This window comes from Anastrepha obliqua, chromosome 3 (genome assembly GCF_027943255.1).
Source record: "Anastrepha obliqua isolate idAnaObli1 chromosome 3, idAnaObli1_1.0, whole genome shotgun sequence".
Lineage (NCBI taxonomy): Eukaryota > Metazoa > Arthropoda > Insecta > Diptera > Tephritidae > Anastrepha > Anastrepha obliqua.
This window is the reverse complement of record NC_072894.1, coordinates 119,900,983-119,918,305: the sequence shown is the minus strand read 5'-3', so window position 1 is coordinate 119,918,305 and position 17,323 is coordinate 119,900,983. Positions and strand designations below refer to the sequence as shown.

At 35.9% G+C, this 17,323-nt stretch overlaps 2 protein-coding genes across 10 annotated transcripts in view; both read right to left on the bottom strand.

Annotated features, from left to right (window-relative positions):
• LOC129240164 (neurocalcin homolog) overlaps positions 1–17,323 on the bottom strand; it is a 72,505-nt gene that overhangs the window by 22,521 nt on the left and 32,661 nt on the right. The gene's annotated exons all lie outside the window — the stretch shown is intronic.
• The window catches only part of LOC129240163 (neuronal calcium sensor 2), a 55,067-nt gene that overhangs the window by 5,086 nt on the left and 32,658 nt on the right, over positions 1–17,323 (bottom strand). For 4 of the 6 annotated variants that reach the window (XM_054875748.1, XM_054875747.1, XM_054875746.1 and 1 more), the window contains exons 2-3: positions 14,969–15,091; positions 14,615–14,758 (exon numbers count right to left, since the gene is read on the bottom strand). The exons of the other annotated variants lie outside the window; for them this stretch is intronic. In XM_054875748.1, coding sequence (XP_054731723.1) covers positions 14,615–14,758; positions 14,969–15,079 — 255 coding nt within the window. In that variant the 5' untranslated portion in view covers positions 15,080–15,091. The remainder of the gene's footprint in view (positions 1–14,614; positions 14,759–14,968; positions 15,092–17,323) is intronic. 6 annotated transcript variants of the gene reach the window in all.

The window sequence follows — 17,323 nt, the reverse complement described above, 5'->3', positions numbered from 1 at the left end:
ACACATACACACGGCCACATACAATAGTTTTTCCGAGGTGAAACACATGAATGGAGGAGGGCAGTTCGTGTAAGCGAGGTGAATGCGGTGTGACATGCGGTGGAGGTCGGTTAATCGTGCGCGCTGAAAGGAATGCTTACAGAAATAAATCCATTTAATGAAGGAATTAAAACAAAGGCGGCACACAAGTATCCGCACTGCGTTTTTCGCATTGTTTTTTGGTTCAAAATAAATATAAAAACCAAATGCTCTTTCTTGTCCTCTCTTCCCCTGCCAACAATTTAAACTGTACACTGTGGTGACGTAGCTGCTGTACAAGCCAACAGCAACACACCCAACAGACAACAGTCATGGGCTCGAGTATGAGCAGCACTTAACCGCAATAGAGTGTAGGCCACATGCGACAGCCGACAACGAGGCAGTACTGTAGAGCAGCATTATTCGTTGAATGACTTAAACAGCAACAACAACAACTTAACAGCAACAGCAAGGCACACACCATTTACTTCCCCTATTCTAAAAAATCATACTACATATTTAAGTTTTTGGTACGGAGTCGAGTCGCATGTAAGTACATACATACATACATACATATATACATATATGTAAATATATAGACTTTTTTGTTTCAACGTCCAAGTAAAAATAATGGAAACCAAAGGAGACAAAACAACATTTAAACAAAGTCACATTTTCTCATTGATGAGGACACTCTGAGGACATTGATGATCAAAAATTGCATATTATGCTCTAATATTCTTACATCTGAGATAAAGTATATAGGCATATATTGTATGAGGACACATGCTCCACAGTTTGTATATAAAAGTATGAATATAAGTGTATTCTTTGGGTCATGTATTTATTGTCAAACGAGCAGGAATCATAGTTTCAACACTGCGCACAGTGTTTCGACAAACATTTAACAAAGAGAAAAAAAATTAATTTTACCATTGATACTTAACCTGTTGATATAAGTTACTTCATGATTAATCCTTATTATAAAATCTTTTATAAAGTAAATTATTAAGGTGCAAGTGAGACCTTAGTGGGAAAATTTGATTACCCCGCCGTTGGCGAAAGTTCTGTTGTTAAAGTGCGCGAAAACTACTCATGTCAAGTACAGGGATCGTTTGAACGATTGTATAAAGTGTAAGAGGTAGAGTGCGGCCGCCGTAGCCGAATGGTTGGTGCGTTACTACCATTCAGAAATCAGAGAGAACGTAGGTTCGAATCTCGGTGAAACACCAAAATGGAGAAAAGCCGTTCGAAGTCGGCTGAAAACTGTAGATCCCTCCATTTGTGGAACAACATTAAAACGCACACCACAAATAGGAGGAGGAGCTCGGCCAAACACCCAATAAGGGTGTACGCGCAATTATATTATATATATATATATATATTAGGGCGGGTCGATTTAAAAATCGCTCATTGCTCTGTGAAAATCGTCAGCTAGGGATCAAAATAAGAAACTTTGCCGAAGGAAGCATACCTCTAAAACGAATTTTGATGTACCCCAATTTAAAAATATCACCATTTTTGGCATTTACATGAAAAAATCAGCTAAATGGCTATGTTTTTTCTTTATTTTTATTTATTTATAATAATATCTATTTTTTCTCTTAAGAAATTTATTTAGTCAGAACATATGTAAATGAAAAAATTAATTTAAGTGAGTTATAGAAAAGAAACTAAAAAGTTCGACCCAAATTGAGGGACATCAGAATTCGTTTTAGAGGTATGGTTCCTTCGGCAAAGTTTCTTATTTTGATCCCTAGAATATGATTTTCACAGAGCAATGGGCGATTTTTTTGCCTCCCCACAAAAGACACTAAAAGTTCGACCCAAATTGGGGGACATCAGAATTCGTTTTAGAGGTATGGTTCCTTCGGCAAAGTTTCTTATTTTCATCCCTAGAATATGACTTTCACAGAGCAATGGGCGATTTTTTTGCCTCCCCAGAAATCGACCCGGCCTAATATATAGAGTGCAAAAAATTAGCGAAAAAGAATCGTGGATTAGGCTTGTAGTTGTATAAACAAATTCTTGTACGGTGATTTGTAGTCAGACCGGCAAAAAGCTCTCGGTCTCTATCGCTTAGCTCTATATTTACGGAAGACATGTACAATTTGAGCCAGTTGCTGGTGTAATTCATGAAGAGTCTCTCTCACCATGTCAAAAACGAAGCTTCAGCTCTCACCGATCGGAATAAGTGGAAAGAAAGACTGAAGCGTAAAAAGACGCATCAACTCACGCAGCTGCCAAATACTCTGCAAGGAGTGACTCATTTGTGTAATGCAAAACCATAAACAAATTGTTCGTTAGTTACGATTATTACCTAGTTACAATGAAAAAATGTACAATTTATCAAAACGTAACTTTCATCAAAATTGTTTTCTAAAATTCTCTCCAGTTTTTCCTTTCCGCAAGTTCGATTCATTTTCAATCGCCTGGAATTTGCAAGAATTTTTATTTTATATTTTTAATTTTGTGCTGTTGCAATCAATTTAATATAATATAACTATAACTTTGAAATTCATCGAGGTATGTGAATATATATAACCTCGAGATCCGATCTTGATACTACTTATAAAATCAAGCAATACAGTTAAAGGAAAACATATGCAGATGGTAAATATCTTTACCTTGATAAGCATTGCCTATCATGAGTGGTCACTTTAGTCGTTTGATAAATTAAAAGTCTTACATCACTATCGGTCAATGTCAATGGCAAACGAAACAAGACATCGCATTGCTAAAGTGCTTAAGTTAGTTAAAATGAGATATAACTTTGCTTGTTTGCCTGTCGGATGTCAACCGCAAATCTACAAAGAAGATATCTATCGGTTGAATTTTCTATAGCTGAGATCACGTAACTTCAGAAACAGGCTGCTGTGTGTAACATTCAGTAAAATTATCGATTGAAAAAATAGACCAAATAGCGGTAATGTTAAAAATTAAGCATTTTGAAATTGAGATGCAGTGCTATTTTCGTGATCCGGACCAAGCTACAAACCGGGAAATTACAATTTTTTTGCTCTATAATTCGAATAACACTTGGAATAATGCGTATTTTTGTTTTGTTTTGTATATTCTTGCTAAATAAAGGTATTTTATCTTTAAATTTGTTCATATTCATTTATAGTAATATTTTATTATTGTGTTAATTGCTACAACAGGCAGACAGTAAATCATTATTGGCGTGTAATTATGTAGGTATAGTATATTAAAATATAAGTAATAAAGTGGTAAAACGAACTCACACACCTCGTATCATATCACCGCGATAAAAGCAGACCAACATGATGTGTTCAAAACAATTAAAGCTCGGCACTTTTCTTACAAGAAAATAAATTTAAAATTAATACATCTATTATTAAAAAACAAGCTAAATGAATTAATATTGCGTCTTAATTTTTTTAGTTCTGTTTTTATGTTTTATGTTTTTTTTTTTATTTTTATTTTTTTATATTTTTTTATCTTTTTTTATTTTTTTTTTATTTTTCGTTTTCAATTTTTTTTTGTAATTTTTTTTTAATATATTTATTTTTTATTATTATTATTTTTTTTTAATCTTTTTTATGCAATGCTATGAAAGCCAAGGCGCATTACACATATAGTATCAGTATCAGCTGATTTGATAGTTTTCTATTTATTTGATCACTAAGTAGTAAACTTCTATTTGAGTTACTCTAAATTGTCAATCTCTGTTCATAGCTTAAATTCAGGGACCAAAAGCAAAAACGAAATACATTGTTCGTGTTATTTTTGCTCTACTGCTACTACCGAACATGAGCCTTGAACAACGCTAAATATCTTCCATAAAATTGGATTCTGTTGTTAATTTTCATACTGGCCGTCTTCAATTTGCTATTCCTCTGCTCGCTTTGGGCGCGGCTCGCTTGACGAAAAGTTTGCATGCAAAGGCAATAACAAGGTTATCAAGCCAGAATCACCTCTAGCGGGTATGGTTACACCTCATAAAACTGGTACAACTCACAGTATTCAATTTTTAACAGGTCTGGTCTTAAAATAACGGTTCGCATGCCTAGTTTAGATTAAAACATTTGAATATAAAATTTTTTAAATATAAATATTGACTACTTATATAAAATTTTAAAGTCCCACTAATTACTTCTTCTTTTTTATTTGTCTCTATGTACATCTAAGCAACGCCAATTTACACTCAGTTAATGGTACTTCTACTACTACGAATATAATGCCTTCACTTCTGATAGTACACACAGTGACTTACAAAAGCATTCATGGATACTACATGGCAATAAACTTAACTTGTTTTTAGTTTCATACTTTGGAAGAATTTTTAGGGCACGAAAAAAATCATTACTTGCAGCTATTGATACACAGGCTTAAATGTTTTTTTTTTTACAAAAGTCACACACATTTACCGTTTTTTATGAAAATTTACGAATTTAAAGGTAGAAGTGAAGTAAAGAAGTGAAAAATATTTATTAAAGGAACTATAAGAATTATAAATAATTATATTACATTAAGAAAACAACCACTAGCTAAGGCTGTCGGCCGATTTATAACGGAGCTTTGACTACGTTTGCAAAAATTTATCGAAATAGCAAAATGAATAAAAAAACACAATTTTTATACCAGGATTATGAGAAAATGTTCTTAATTTCTCACAAAAATTGCTTGTGAGCTCGAAATTTCACCCAAAACTATTTTTATGGGTCGAGGCTGAATCAAAAGACGAATAATCAAAACGTTTTTCTGACTGGGAAAACGAAAGTAAGGGCAACAAAAATAAAGATTGAGGTTGCAGAAATGAAAGAAGACTACATTGAAGATTAATTCAAATTTAGAAAACGCACTTTTTGCTCATTTCAAAAGTGTCCAATAAAGAATGTGATAATGATTTTGAATGATTTGCTGTATGCGAAGTTTAAATTACGGAATTTCAAATGAATGTGCTACAGTTTCAATTTTGAAAAGTTTTGCAAATAATTTAAGTCATACCTTCTTGCCTTGGAGTTGTCAGAATGATGGGAATATATTAGACTTAAAAAATCAAAACAAGCTTTATAATAAAATATAAAAGTATGTAGTTTTAAACCGTGTCATTAAGATACGTACATAAATTGGACTATATATACATATACATATAATTGGCGCGTACACCCTTTTTGGGTGTTTGGCCGAGCTCCTCCTCGTATTTGTAGTGTATACCTTAATGTTGTTCCACAAATGGAGAGACCTACAGTTTCAAGCCGACTCCGAACGGCAGATATTTTTATGAGGAGCTTTTTCATGGCAGAAATACACTCGGAGGTTTGCCATTGCCTGGCGAGGCCGACCGCTATTAGAAAAATGTTTTTCTTAGTTTTGATGTTTTCACCGAGATTCATAATCATAAGATTGGGGTTTTGAACTACTCACGAAATATGTGGGCAAGAGATTTGTTTACTTATTTGGAATCAGCAGTTTATGTTTTTAGATAAATAAATTTGAATCTTCCAAAGAACAATTTTTTAATTTTAGATAAGCAGCTAAAGTTGCCCCTTCCAAAATATTAGAGCTTAACGTATAGAAAGTGCCAAGTTGCTTGAAATTTTTTGGTCAAATCTTCGTTTTTGTATATCAAAATGCTTATATTCTAAACCACAGAGTGTTTCGAAAATTTTCAGTATTCTGATCAAATGATTTTTTATATCCAGCATTCCAAAACTGGAAACGAAAGTATTAAGAAATCAACCAATGATTTAATTGCAACTGAAAAATATTTCAGCTGAATTTACACGGAATTTTGCGTGAGATTTTAGTTAAGGTTTGAATTTTTGAATTTGAATGATTTTTTATAATCAACAAATGATTTTGTTGCAATTGAAAAATATTTAATAAGCAAAGAGTTCCTGAAAATATACATATATTTATAATATAAGGTTGTCAAAAAAGTCTTGCGGTATTTCCGTAAGCTTGTCTTTACAAGCGCGTAGTTCTAGTTGTATTCGTCGCATCGGTTCACGCTAGAGCTTTTTGGAAAGCTCCTTTCACGTGCTAACACGTGTTTGATTAATTGTTGGTTGCTTTAAGTCGTTCGTGAGTTATAGCATCGCAAACATGGAGCAAAATAAAGAGAAAATACGGCATATTTTACAGTACTACTACGATAAAGGCAAAAATGCATCTCATGCTGCCAATAAAATTCGAGCAGTTTATGGACCCGATACAGTTTCCATTTCCACCGCACAACGATGGTTTCAACGTTTTCGTTCTGGTGCAGAGGTGATCGAAGATGCGCCACGGTCCGGAAGGCCTGTCGTCAAAAATTGCGATAAAATCGCTGAATTGATCGAAAGAGACCGGCATAGTAGCAGCCGTAGCATCGGCCAAGAGCTCGGCATGAGTCATCAAACCGTTATAAACCATTTGAAGAAGTTTGGATTCAAAAAGAAGCTCGATGTATGGGTGCCACACGACTTGACGCAAAAAAACATTTTTGCCCGTATGGATGCATGCGAATCGCTTCTAAATCGCAACAAAATCGACCCGTTTTTGAAGCGGATGGTGACTGGCGATGAAAAGTGGGTCACTTTCGACAACGTGAAGCGCAAACGGTCGTGGTCGAAAAGCGGTGAAGCTGTCCAGACGGTGGCCAAGCCTGGATTGACAGCCAGGAAGGTTCTTCTGTGTGTTTGGTGGGATTGGCAGGGAATCATCCACTATGAGCTGCTCCCCTATGGCCAAACGCTCAATTCGGACCTGTACTGCCAACAACTGGACCGCTTGAATGCAGCACTCATGCAGAAGAGGCCATCTTTGATCAACAGAGGCCGAATTGTCTTCCATCAGGACAACGCCAGGCCACACACATCTTTGGTGACGCGCCAGAAGCTCCGGGAGCTCGGATGGGAGATTCTTTTGCATCCACTGTATAGTCCGGATCTCGCACCAAGTGATTACCACCTATTTCTGTCCATGGCGAACGAGCTTGGTAGTCGGAAGTTGTCCTCAAGAGAGTCCTGTGAAAATTGGCTCTCCGAGTTTTTTGACAATAGGGAAGCCAGCTTCTATAAGAGGGGCATTATGAAGTTGGCATCTCGTTGGGAACTCGTCATCGAACAAAACGGCGCATATTTGACTTAAATCGCATTATTATAACCAATTTTATGAACAATTGAAAATTCAATAAAAATACCGCAAGACTTTTTTGACAACCTTATATATATCTATATAAATTTAGTAAAATAAATGTTAAACTAAAAAAATTTGTCTTGAAATTTTATATGTGAAAAATTGGATTTACTTGATAAATTTACACCTTTGAAAAACGGAAAGTAACAAGAAAAGTACGCAAGCTTCATTTTAGTATATCTAGCAGCGTCATTGATATTTGTGCCCATAATTTTGAATAAACTATGTTTACCAAAATTTGTATATTCATACAGGACAACTTTTGTCGCTTCAACTCGTTATTTGTGATGCTAGGACTCTGTCAACACCCTTGGTTTTCTCGATCTTCTCAATGTTCTTGTTGACTATAGACTAAATACTAATAATTACAGGGTACGTGTACACACCGGGAAGATCAAAAGAAAAGCAATAGTTGAAGCAACAGAAGTCTCCCTGTATGAACGCGGTCTAATAAAACTTGCCTGATATAAGAAAAGAGAGTTGGCAGTAGCATATTTCAAATATGTAGTAGGTTGTATCAGTTTTATGAGGTATAGCCACACTCGCTAGTCGAATCCTACTCGATTACTTTGTTGTTGCTTTCACATGCAAAGTTTTGGTCAAGCGAGCAGACCTTACACATAACGAGACGTGTTATAACAACAGAAGCCATAGCTATCGTTACGGATCGTTCCTGCGGCAGTCAGTTCTACGTTGCCAGAACGACCCGGATTTATATCCGGCCAAGAACTGTCATTCTAGCAGCATACCCCATACATAAAAATATATACCTTCTACTCAAATATGAACGAGACGTTATCAATAAAACGGTCCGCGGATGACATATGGCAAAAATAATTTTTTTGTTTTTTGGTAGGACTGTTATAAGCTTACATGGCAAATTTCAGCGTGATATGTCACATAGTTTGTTTTCTGTGCTACTATAAACAAGTCAAGCTCGAGTGTGTTCTTCGAATTCTCTTTTATGACTTCAATTGTCTCAAAATGTTTTCCACGGAGCGGCAACTTGAGCTTGGGAAACAGGCAAAGTGATAGTTGCGGTGTACAGACGTGTTTTGGTTCGCTCCACAATTGTGTTTATTTTCTAGCGAATCCGTCAATTAGTGCCTATTTAAAAACATGCCTTGCACATGCAAGCAAAAAGTCGACCGTGGTGAACGGAAAATACAATGTTCCAAATGCAAGGAACTTTTCCACTTGAAATGCGTTAACTTATCGGAAGCTGATGCTGACTTTTTTATCAACTGTGAACGTGACTTTCTTTGTGCAGTTTGCTCTAAAGTGCGGCGAAACTCAATTCGGTCCCCGCCTCCACCCCGCAACACACTTGATGCATTGCCGCCTGTGGATGATCGGGAAATTGTGATTGTGCCAGAAAAACAACAAGGACCATCTGTATTTCAAAAGGTAAATAATACTCTGCAGAAAGATGAAGAAACGGAATCTGCGCTCATTGCTGTTGTGCAAGAACTAGCTGGGCTTAGAGCAGAGAATATTCGTGTGCTTTCTCTGCTCCAATCTCTACACGATGATAAGCAATTGCTTTTGGGAAAGGTTGATAACCTTCAATCAGAAATTCTCTCTATGAAGAGTTTACTGAATAACTGCTTTACTGCAGTAAATCCTGAGGCTGTTAATGCGCCTATTTGTGCTGATGATAAGACTAGCTGTATCTCGCGCACTGCTAACACAACGAATCCAATGTCAACAACTGTGCCAACTATTTCTGCTGCCAACAATTTTACTTCGAATGCTGCTGCTGACGCCTCCGCCTCTATCTCATACGCTGCTGCTGCCTCTGCCTCTGAGACTTTGTCGCCGTCTGTTGTGCCTTTCGTTCGCAATCGCTCTCAGCTGTTGCCTCGCCCAATTGTTGCTAGTGCAGTTGATGCTCCCTCCGGTAATGTTAAGAGCGTAAATAATAATTTACCTTCGCGGATAATTGCTTCTCAATTTCCAAACTCTTCGCGGGCTCCCACTGATTCTGCCTGGGTCTCTGTTGAGACTAAAAAGAGTAGACGTAAGAAAAACCAATTACGTGTTGTTGGTTCTGGTGTGAACAACGAACTTGAGGTGGCTGTACGCTATAAGTGGCTACATTTGTCATCTTTCTCACCTACGGTGTCAACTGATAACATCATTCAGTATGTTAATAAACATGCCGGCTTAGATACGAAGCATATCTTATGTTATAAGCTTATTAAAAAAGAGACAAATGCGGACTCTCTTAGGCATATAAACTTTAAGTTAGGTGTTAGTGAACATAACTATGATGAACTACTTAAGCCTGAGATTTGGCCTGCTAATGTATCCATTCGTCCTTTTAATTTTTTAAGCAAACAAATAAATCAACCGCCGCAGAATTAGTTGTCTGTGCTAGGCCTAATAATCGAAATAATAGTCGAATTAAGATTTATTATGAAAATGCGTCCGGCATGCGTACTAAGGCAGAGCATGTACACTCCCTTAGTTCGCAATTAGATTATGACATATTCGTTCTTGTTGAGACCTGGCTAAATGCAAGTTTTTATAACAATGAATTCTTTGACCCGAACCTATTTAACGTTTTTCGAAAAGACAGAGACGCTGCAAAAACAGGGTGCTTGCGCGGGGGTGGTATTCTTATTGCTATCAGGTGTCACTTAAACGCATTTTTGTGCCCCCTCATGAACGGTGACTCTCTACTGGATCAGATCTGCGTCTGCATAAGTAGTCGAAACTCACAAGGCTCTTTATATCTGATTGCCTCGTATTTGCCGCCTGAAAGTTCATACGAGCTGTACAAAGCGCATGTTGACAACATAGTATATCTTGTCCTAAATAATTTAAATGACAATAATTTATGTGTGTTAGGTGATTTCAACTTGAGTAAAATAAATTGGTGTCCTAGTGCCTCTAACTCTATTCTCATACCAAACAATGTAACTGCAAACCATGAATTATATCTTATTGATAATATTCTTAGTCTTAATTTATTTCAAATTAATAATTTTGTTAATTCTCTGAATAGAATCTTAGACCTCATATTTGTAAGTGATAACATAAACTACGAGATCAATGAATGTTTGAATTCCATAACTCCAAAAGGTAAGCATCATTTACCCTTAGTGCTCAAAATCGACTTTTATACTTTTGCTACAACTGCATCTGATGTCAGGCAATCATTCAATTATTCTTTATGCGATTTTGTCAATTTCAATGACTTATTACTTGACATTAATTGGGATAATTTATTTGCTGAACTCGACATATCTAGTAGTTTTTCTGCGTTTAAGTCCATTTTGTCTAAACTCTGTTTAGATAACATTCCGCTCAGAAAGAAAAAGCCCTATAAATTGCCCTGGTATTCTAGGTCTCTGAAAAAGCTTAAAAATCTTAAAAATAATTACTTCAAGAAGTTTAAATCTACGAAGAATCATTTGTACTTCGTTAAATATAAGCAATCGTTAAAGGATTTCAACGATTTAAATAAATCTCTCTATAACAGCTATATTACCAATATAGAGTTAAACATTAAAGCGAATCCCAAAATCTTCTGGAAATACATAAAATCTAGAAGGAGTAGTGCCAGTGTTCCCACTGGTATGTTTTTCGATAATAGCCAAGCGCGAACCCCAACTGAAACGGCAAACTTGTTTGCTGAATTTTTTAAATCTAATTTTGCTGACGACGAACTTGATTGCCCATCCGACTTTTCTTCTGACTTAGATTATGCCCTGAACTTTGGAGGTCTTTGCCTCTCTTCTGAGGATATTAGTAATGCTTTAACTAAATTGAAATCATCCTCTCAAACTGATGCTGATGGACTTTCAGCAGTTTTGATAAAAAACTGTCCGGCCTTCGTCTATCCCCTGAAAATTATTTTCAACAAATCTTTATCGTCGGGGTGTTTCATTGACGCATGGAAACTCTCTTTCATTACGCCCTTCTTTAAGAGTGGCAATAAAAATGACGTTAGAAATTATAGACCTATCTCTAAGCTGTCGACTATCTCCAAAATTTTTGAGCATGCGGTCTATGCAAAGCTGAGTTTTGCCGTTAAATCTTTAATTTGCCCTAATCAGCATGGGTTTATTGCTAACAGATCTACAGTATCTAATCTGGCCGTTTTTAGTGAATACTGCATTGATTCTTTCTCCGCTGGCTTCCAGGTCGACTGTATTTACACCGACTTTTCGAAAGCCTTCGACAAAGTTTCTCATAGAATCTTAGTTAAAAAATTAGCTAGTCTTGGCTTTCATTCTACATTTCTGCAATGGATAAACTCTTATTTGAGCAATAGACGCTGTGTTGTAACAATCGATGGTATTTCATCTACTTCCTTTGCTGCCATCTCAGGTGTTCCGCAAGGAAGTATCTTGGGACCGCTTTTATTTGTGTTATTTATTAATGACATCAAAAGTTGTTTCACATTTGCTAAATTTTTACTTTATGCTGATGACCTTAAGATCTTCTCAGCGATCAAGACGCAAGAGGATGCCATTAAACTTCAAGCCGATATGAATAGGCTTTATTTCTGGTGCCAGAACTCACGACTTTCGCTGAACTTATCTAAGTGCTTCCAAATATCTTACTCTAAAACATCTAATATTTTGTGCACTAAGTACAGGATCTCGGCATGTGTCCTGCAGTGTGTTAGTGAGTTTAAGGACCTTGGCGTCATCTTCGATAACAAATTCTCTTTTAATAACCATATAAATTATATTACTTCTAAATCTTTTTCGATGCTGGGCTTCGTCAGACGGAACGCCACTAAGTTCTCTGATCCCTATACCATTAAGTTACTGTATACATCTTTTGTTAGATCTCACTTAGAATATGCTGCTTTTATTTGGAGACCTTGTAGTCAGCAAGCTATTAATAGAATCGAACGTGTGCAAAAAATATTTCTCAAATATGCCCTTCGGTCCCTGAATTTTATTGATCCCATGCCATCATATTCTGCTCGTCTCATGCTTATAAGTCTCAAGTCCTTAGAGATTCGTAGGACTATACTGTGTCTGTCTTTTACTCATAATATTATTACTGGAGTAATTGATTGTCCCTACTTATTGGAAAGAATTCGATTTAATGTTCCCCAGCGATCTCTTAGGAACTTCTACCCTTATTATGGGGGTAACTGTAAAACTACGTATGCCAGCAATGCTCCCATTACTCGTGCTTTACGGGAATTAAATGCCGTTCATAATGATGTTTTTCTTGATTTCTCGCTTTCAAGAACAGCACTTTTAAATCTTTTGAATTCTATATTATAGTTAGTTAGTAGCTAGTATAGTTTTTAAATACATATAATATATTTGTAGCTTAATCTAAGCAACTTTTGTATCATAGTCTGTAAGGATTGTAATTCATAGACTTAAATAAATAAATAAAATAAATAAAATAAATAAAAAGTCACATGGAGCCATATCAGGCGAATACGCTGCTTGCGGAACGATATTAACATTATTTTTGTTCAAATAATCGCGAACAAGACGTGATGTGTGAGCTGGTGCATTATCGTGATGCAAGAACCATGACTTGTTGTCCCACAATTCCTTCCTTTTAAGACGAATGTTCTCGCGCAAACGCTTTAAAACGTCTAAATAATATTCAGCGTTAACCGATCGGCCTTGCGGAAGGAACTCCGAGTGCACCACACCTTCGTAATCTTTGAACGATTTGTACCACTGGAAAACACGTGCACGCGATAGAGCAGAGGCCCCATAGGTTGTCTGCAACATTTTTAAGGCGTCTGAAGCCGAAATTTTGTTGGAATAACAAAATTTCAAACAAATTCTTTGTTCAACTTGAATTTCCGTCGTTAAATTCGAAGAACATACTCGAGCTTGACTTGTTTACAGTAGCACAGAAAACAAACTATGTGACATATCACGCTGAAATTTGCCATGTAAGCTTATAACAGTCCTACCAAAAAACAAAAAATTTATTTTTGCCATATGTCATCCGCGGACCGTTTTATTGATAACGTCTCGTTCATATTTGAGCAGAAGTTAAGTTTGTTGGGGGGTAAATCGTCATATGAAACTATGCTGATATGTTCAGCAGTTCTATGTAAAAAACAAAGGTGAAGATTAATGCCTCTAACTCCTCAAAAGCTGGGTAGTTTTTCTCTTGTGTGGGGAAAGGGTACAAATACTCATAACAGAAGGATTTAACGGGTTGAAATGTACCGAAAAAATGTGTCATAAAATTCTACTATAAGTCGCTTAACAGATCAAAGCTCAAAATTCAGCGTAAACGCCAGAAATATTTAAGTCAAAACGTAAATTTGTTTTTTTTTTTCATTAGCATGTATTGAAAAAAATGTATGTATTAGTAAATTGTATTCCATTTTAACATTATTTCTGGTGTTTAACCCTTTCGGTACACATTTAATTGACAGAAATTCTGCGTTTGGAATTTTGTGGGCAATTAAAAGCAGTATATTTTAAGTCATAATTAATTTATTTCATATTATTTATGGTATAGGTATACTCCCAGAATATACTTATGTAATTTTAGGCAATTAATTAATACAAGACTTTCTTCAAAATTATCGCTATCACTTCGATAAAATGTATAAAAATATATTCCCAAATAATGTTCATCACAAAGCTGAAATTACTTGTTATGTTTCCACTAATACAAATTACTCTCAAATAAACAAGAATGAACAATTTAAATATTGCCTCCATTCCAATGACGTATCAGAACATCGTGTGGGAAATTACCCAAATAGGCTAAGCTGGGTTAGGTTAGCCAAGTTGCCTGTCAAAAACAAGACACTGGGTGGCCTTAAGGCCCATTGTGATACCTACATTTAGTTTCTATCCCCTAACTAAGCGGTTTAAACCACTTAGATTTTTTTTAAGAAGATAACTAGTCCCTCCAGTGAGACATTTTGCAAATTTCCCAGATCTCAAAATAATAGCCAAGATATTTGGCCGCCTTCTTTGAAGTGCAGGGCATTCACAGAGGAGGTGTTGTACCGACTCGATTTCTTCTTCATATCCACAACTTCTGCAGAAGTCGTTGTGACGTACACCCATTCTACTGGCTAAGGTGCCAGTGATGCAATAACCTGTTATAGCACTTGTGAGGAGACTGGTAGTTGATTTCGGTTTCGCAGTGTACAACCAGTCTCTTCGGGGGCGTGGCCAAATAAATGCATGACATTCTGATACGTCAAATATGTATATCCAAAGTGTTAGGTTGAATTTTGAGCTTTGGTGTATTAAGAGGCTTATAATTCTTTATTTTCTAATAAAATCGTTCGGTATAAATTGAAAAAGGCCGATAATTACTTGTGTCCCCCAAGGTAATGCTACAAAGAACACTGTGAGATAGTAAACATTTTTACTGCACGATTTTTTCACATGCACTACTATAGGACATGCCACCAGGCACAAAACACACATTCGTTCTTACTATTTGGTTCACTATAAGATATGTATATTTTTTCACTTACCTTAAAATCAATATAACCATTTTTGTCCATGTCGAAGGTGCGAAAAACGTGATCACAAAACTCCTCGGCATTTCCAGATGGGAAGAACATTTTGTACATGTCCACGAATTTGGCCGGCGTCAAACGGCCATTGGGACAGTCTTGCTGCAGTAACCCCAAAGAGGAAACACGAAAATAATTGCGGTATGTAGTAAGTATGCATTGCGTGCAGATGATGTTGTTTTATCCAGCGTGGTTGTTGTTGTTGATTTGCATTATGTTCATGCAGGGGTACAAGTATGTATATGGTGGTATATTTTGTGGCGCATTAGTGTGTGTTAGGCAAAAAGTAAGAAACATTTAATATGCAGTTACCTTGAATCCTTTATACCATTCTTTAATTGTGGCTTCATCGTAGCGTGTATGAGATTTCAAGAATTCCATATCCTCTTTTGTGAGACGGTCTTTACTACTTAAGCACCCCATTTCTTTTTCGAGCTAATTAAAAAGTATTACAGGTATATTGTATTTTTCACTTTTGACTTTTTACTCGAGCACAAATACTGCGTGTGTAGGTTTTATTTTAGTATTATTTTAAACTTTTTTTTTGGTTTTTGTTATATATCGTATTTATGTAAATTGTAGGCGGAGCGGTGTAACGGTATTGATGATAAATCTAGTATGTGTACAAGTATGTGGATAAAACCTGCTCTGCTAAGTTAGTGCTAAATTGCTAAGCGTTGTTAAGAAGCTGGTAGTGCTGCCGTTCCGGCTGTTGCTGCTGCTGCTGATGCTAGTTTCACGCTTGCTATTTGTTGCCTTAAAGCTTTTAGCTTTTTTGCTTTTTAATTTGTGCTTTACTACTTTTCGTATATGTATGTATATTTTTTACTTTTGAATTAAATTTTTTTTTTAATTTTTGTTTTTTTTGTCGTTCTAACTTTACACACCGCGAGCAATCTTCTTCTCTTTTACTAAACTACATTGAATGGAAAACGACTTTGTGTCATTTAACTTCGTACAAATGCAATAATTTAAAATCGATAATATTTTTTTCATGTAGGCTATTCCATTTTGAACTTCAAGGAATTGAATCAATGCAACAATTCGTAATCGCTCCAACGATACGTAAATCGATTCATTTCTATGCGAATAAGAAAAAAATCGTGAAAATATAACTACAGTATATCTTTCTCTTCAACGCTTCTGTTTGGTTTTTGGGTTACTCCTTTGTTTGTTTTTTGGGCGTTTTCAGTTGTAACTAATACAATATTTCCGTTTAGCTTCGCTTTATCTACTCGTCTAATTTAATTTAATTTAATATGATTGTATACAGTTGATATTTTTTGAAAATCTGTGTTGTGTATTGTATGAAAGTCGCTGCTACTAACAAAATGCAATAACCAGGCTAGGAGCGAACGGACAGACTTTTCGAGTTCGATAGTGTACATGCGCAGTAAGCGGGTCCTTTGAATGTATACACTGGCTCACTCGCTCGCTGGCAGGCTGGTTGGATAGCAGCAATGAAGGTTTCATTTTCAAATAAACTTCCGCGAATATGCTCGTACAAGTGTACACACACACATACACACTCACACACGCACACATAGCCACTGTCACATCGTGTTCTACACCCTACAGGAAAATTTTGAACTACTAAGATGAATATCTTCACAACTAGCATTAACTTAGTACATTCAGGGTGCTCCATTAGGACCTCCCACTCTGAAATTCGGAAAAAACGCCGCTTATTCGAAAAGATTGTATACATGGAATTAATATGCGTTTTTAATTATTATCTCTGAGGTCAGGATTGTTTTTTGTAAAAGACCTTTAAAATTTTAGACATAATTAGTTAAGAAAAAGAAAACAACATAGAGCGAAAGCGGACTGTCGAGAAAAATGGAGGCATATTGAAGAGGAGGCAATGGTCCACCCCGGACTGTAATGCCAAGATGAGTTAAGAAAATTAGAAGAAAAATGTGGGTATCAGATATAAGAGAAAATTCTCTGGAATTGAGAATCATTGGTGTACACGAACGAATAGGTATTGAGGATATACTTTTAAGACTATCCTTGGACATCCTTAAAAACTTCCCACAAAAATATATAAGGAAGGCCTATATATTATTTCGGATAGCGGATAGCCAATAGCCCTGGTAGCTAGAGATTTTATCTTAGATTAATCTATAATTTTAATTATATTTTAATAAATAATAATAATAATAATAATATTTCAAAAGATTACACTATTTTTATTCAAAATAAGCTTTTTATTAAGCTGATGAAATATGTTTTAAGCTGATTATTTTTAGATCTCGCCGATTAACAAATTTCCGTACAAAAGAGATCCGTACGCCATGCGAAAAACTCCCCTGGTACGAGAGAAAAGTAACCGTTGGATTTATTACTAATATAATTATTAATACGAAGATAATCCTTTTGGCTGAATTGATGGCAATAATAAAAGCCGTGTCACAGGTTGATGCGATACCTGGAGATGATATCTACATTTTCACTGGTAGCCAGTTGACGATAAAATCTATCACAAAGCAGTCGACAACTCAAAGTTAGCCATGAAATGTCGCAAATTTTTTAACGATATGGCAGTCATTTTGACATTGTGACATTGAAGGTAACTGTAGAGCCGATGAATTAGCAAGATTCGGCACCAAACTGACCGATTAGTACACAGACAGTGACATAGGCATACCCTTACATGTCTGAAGC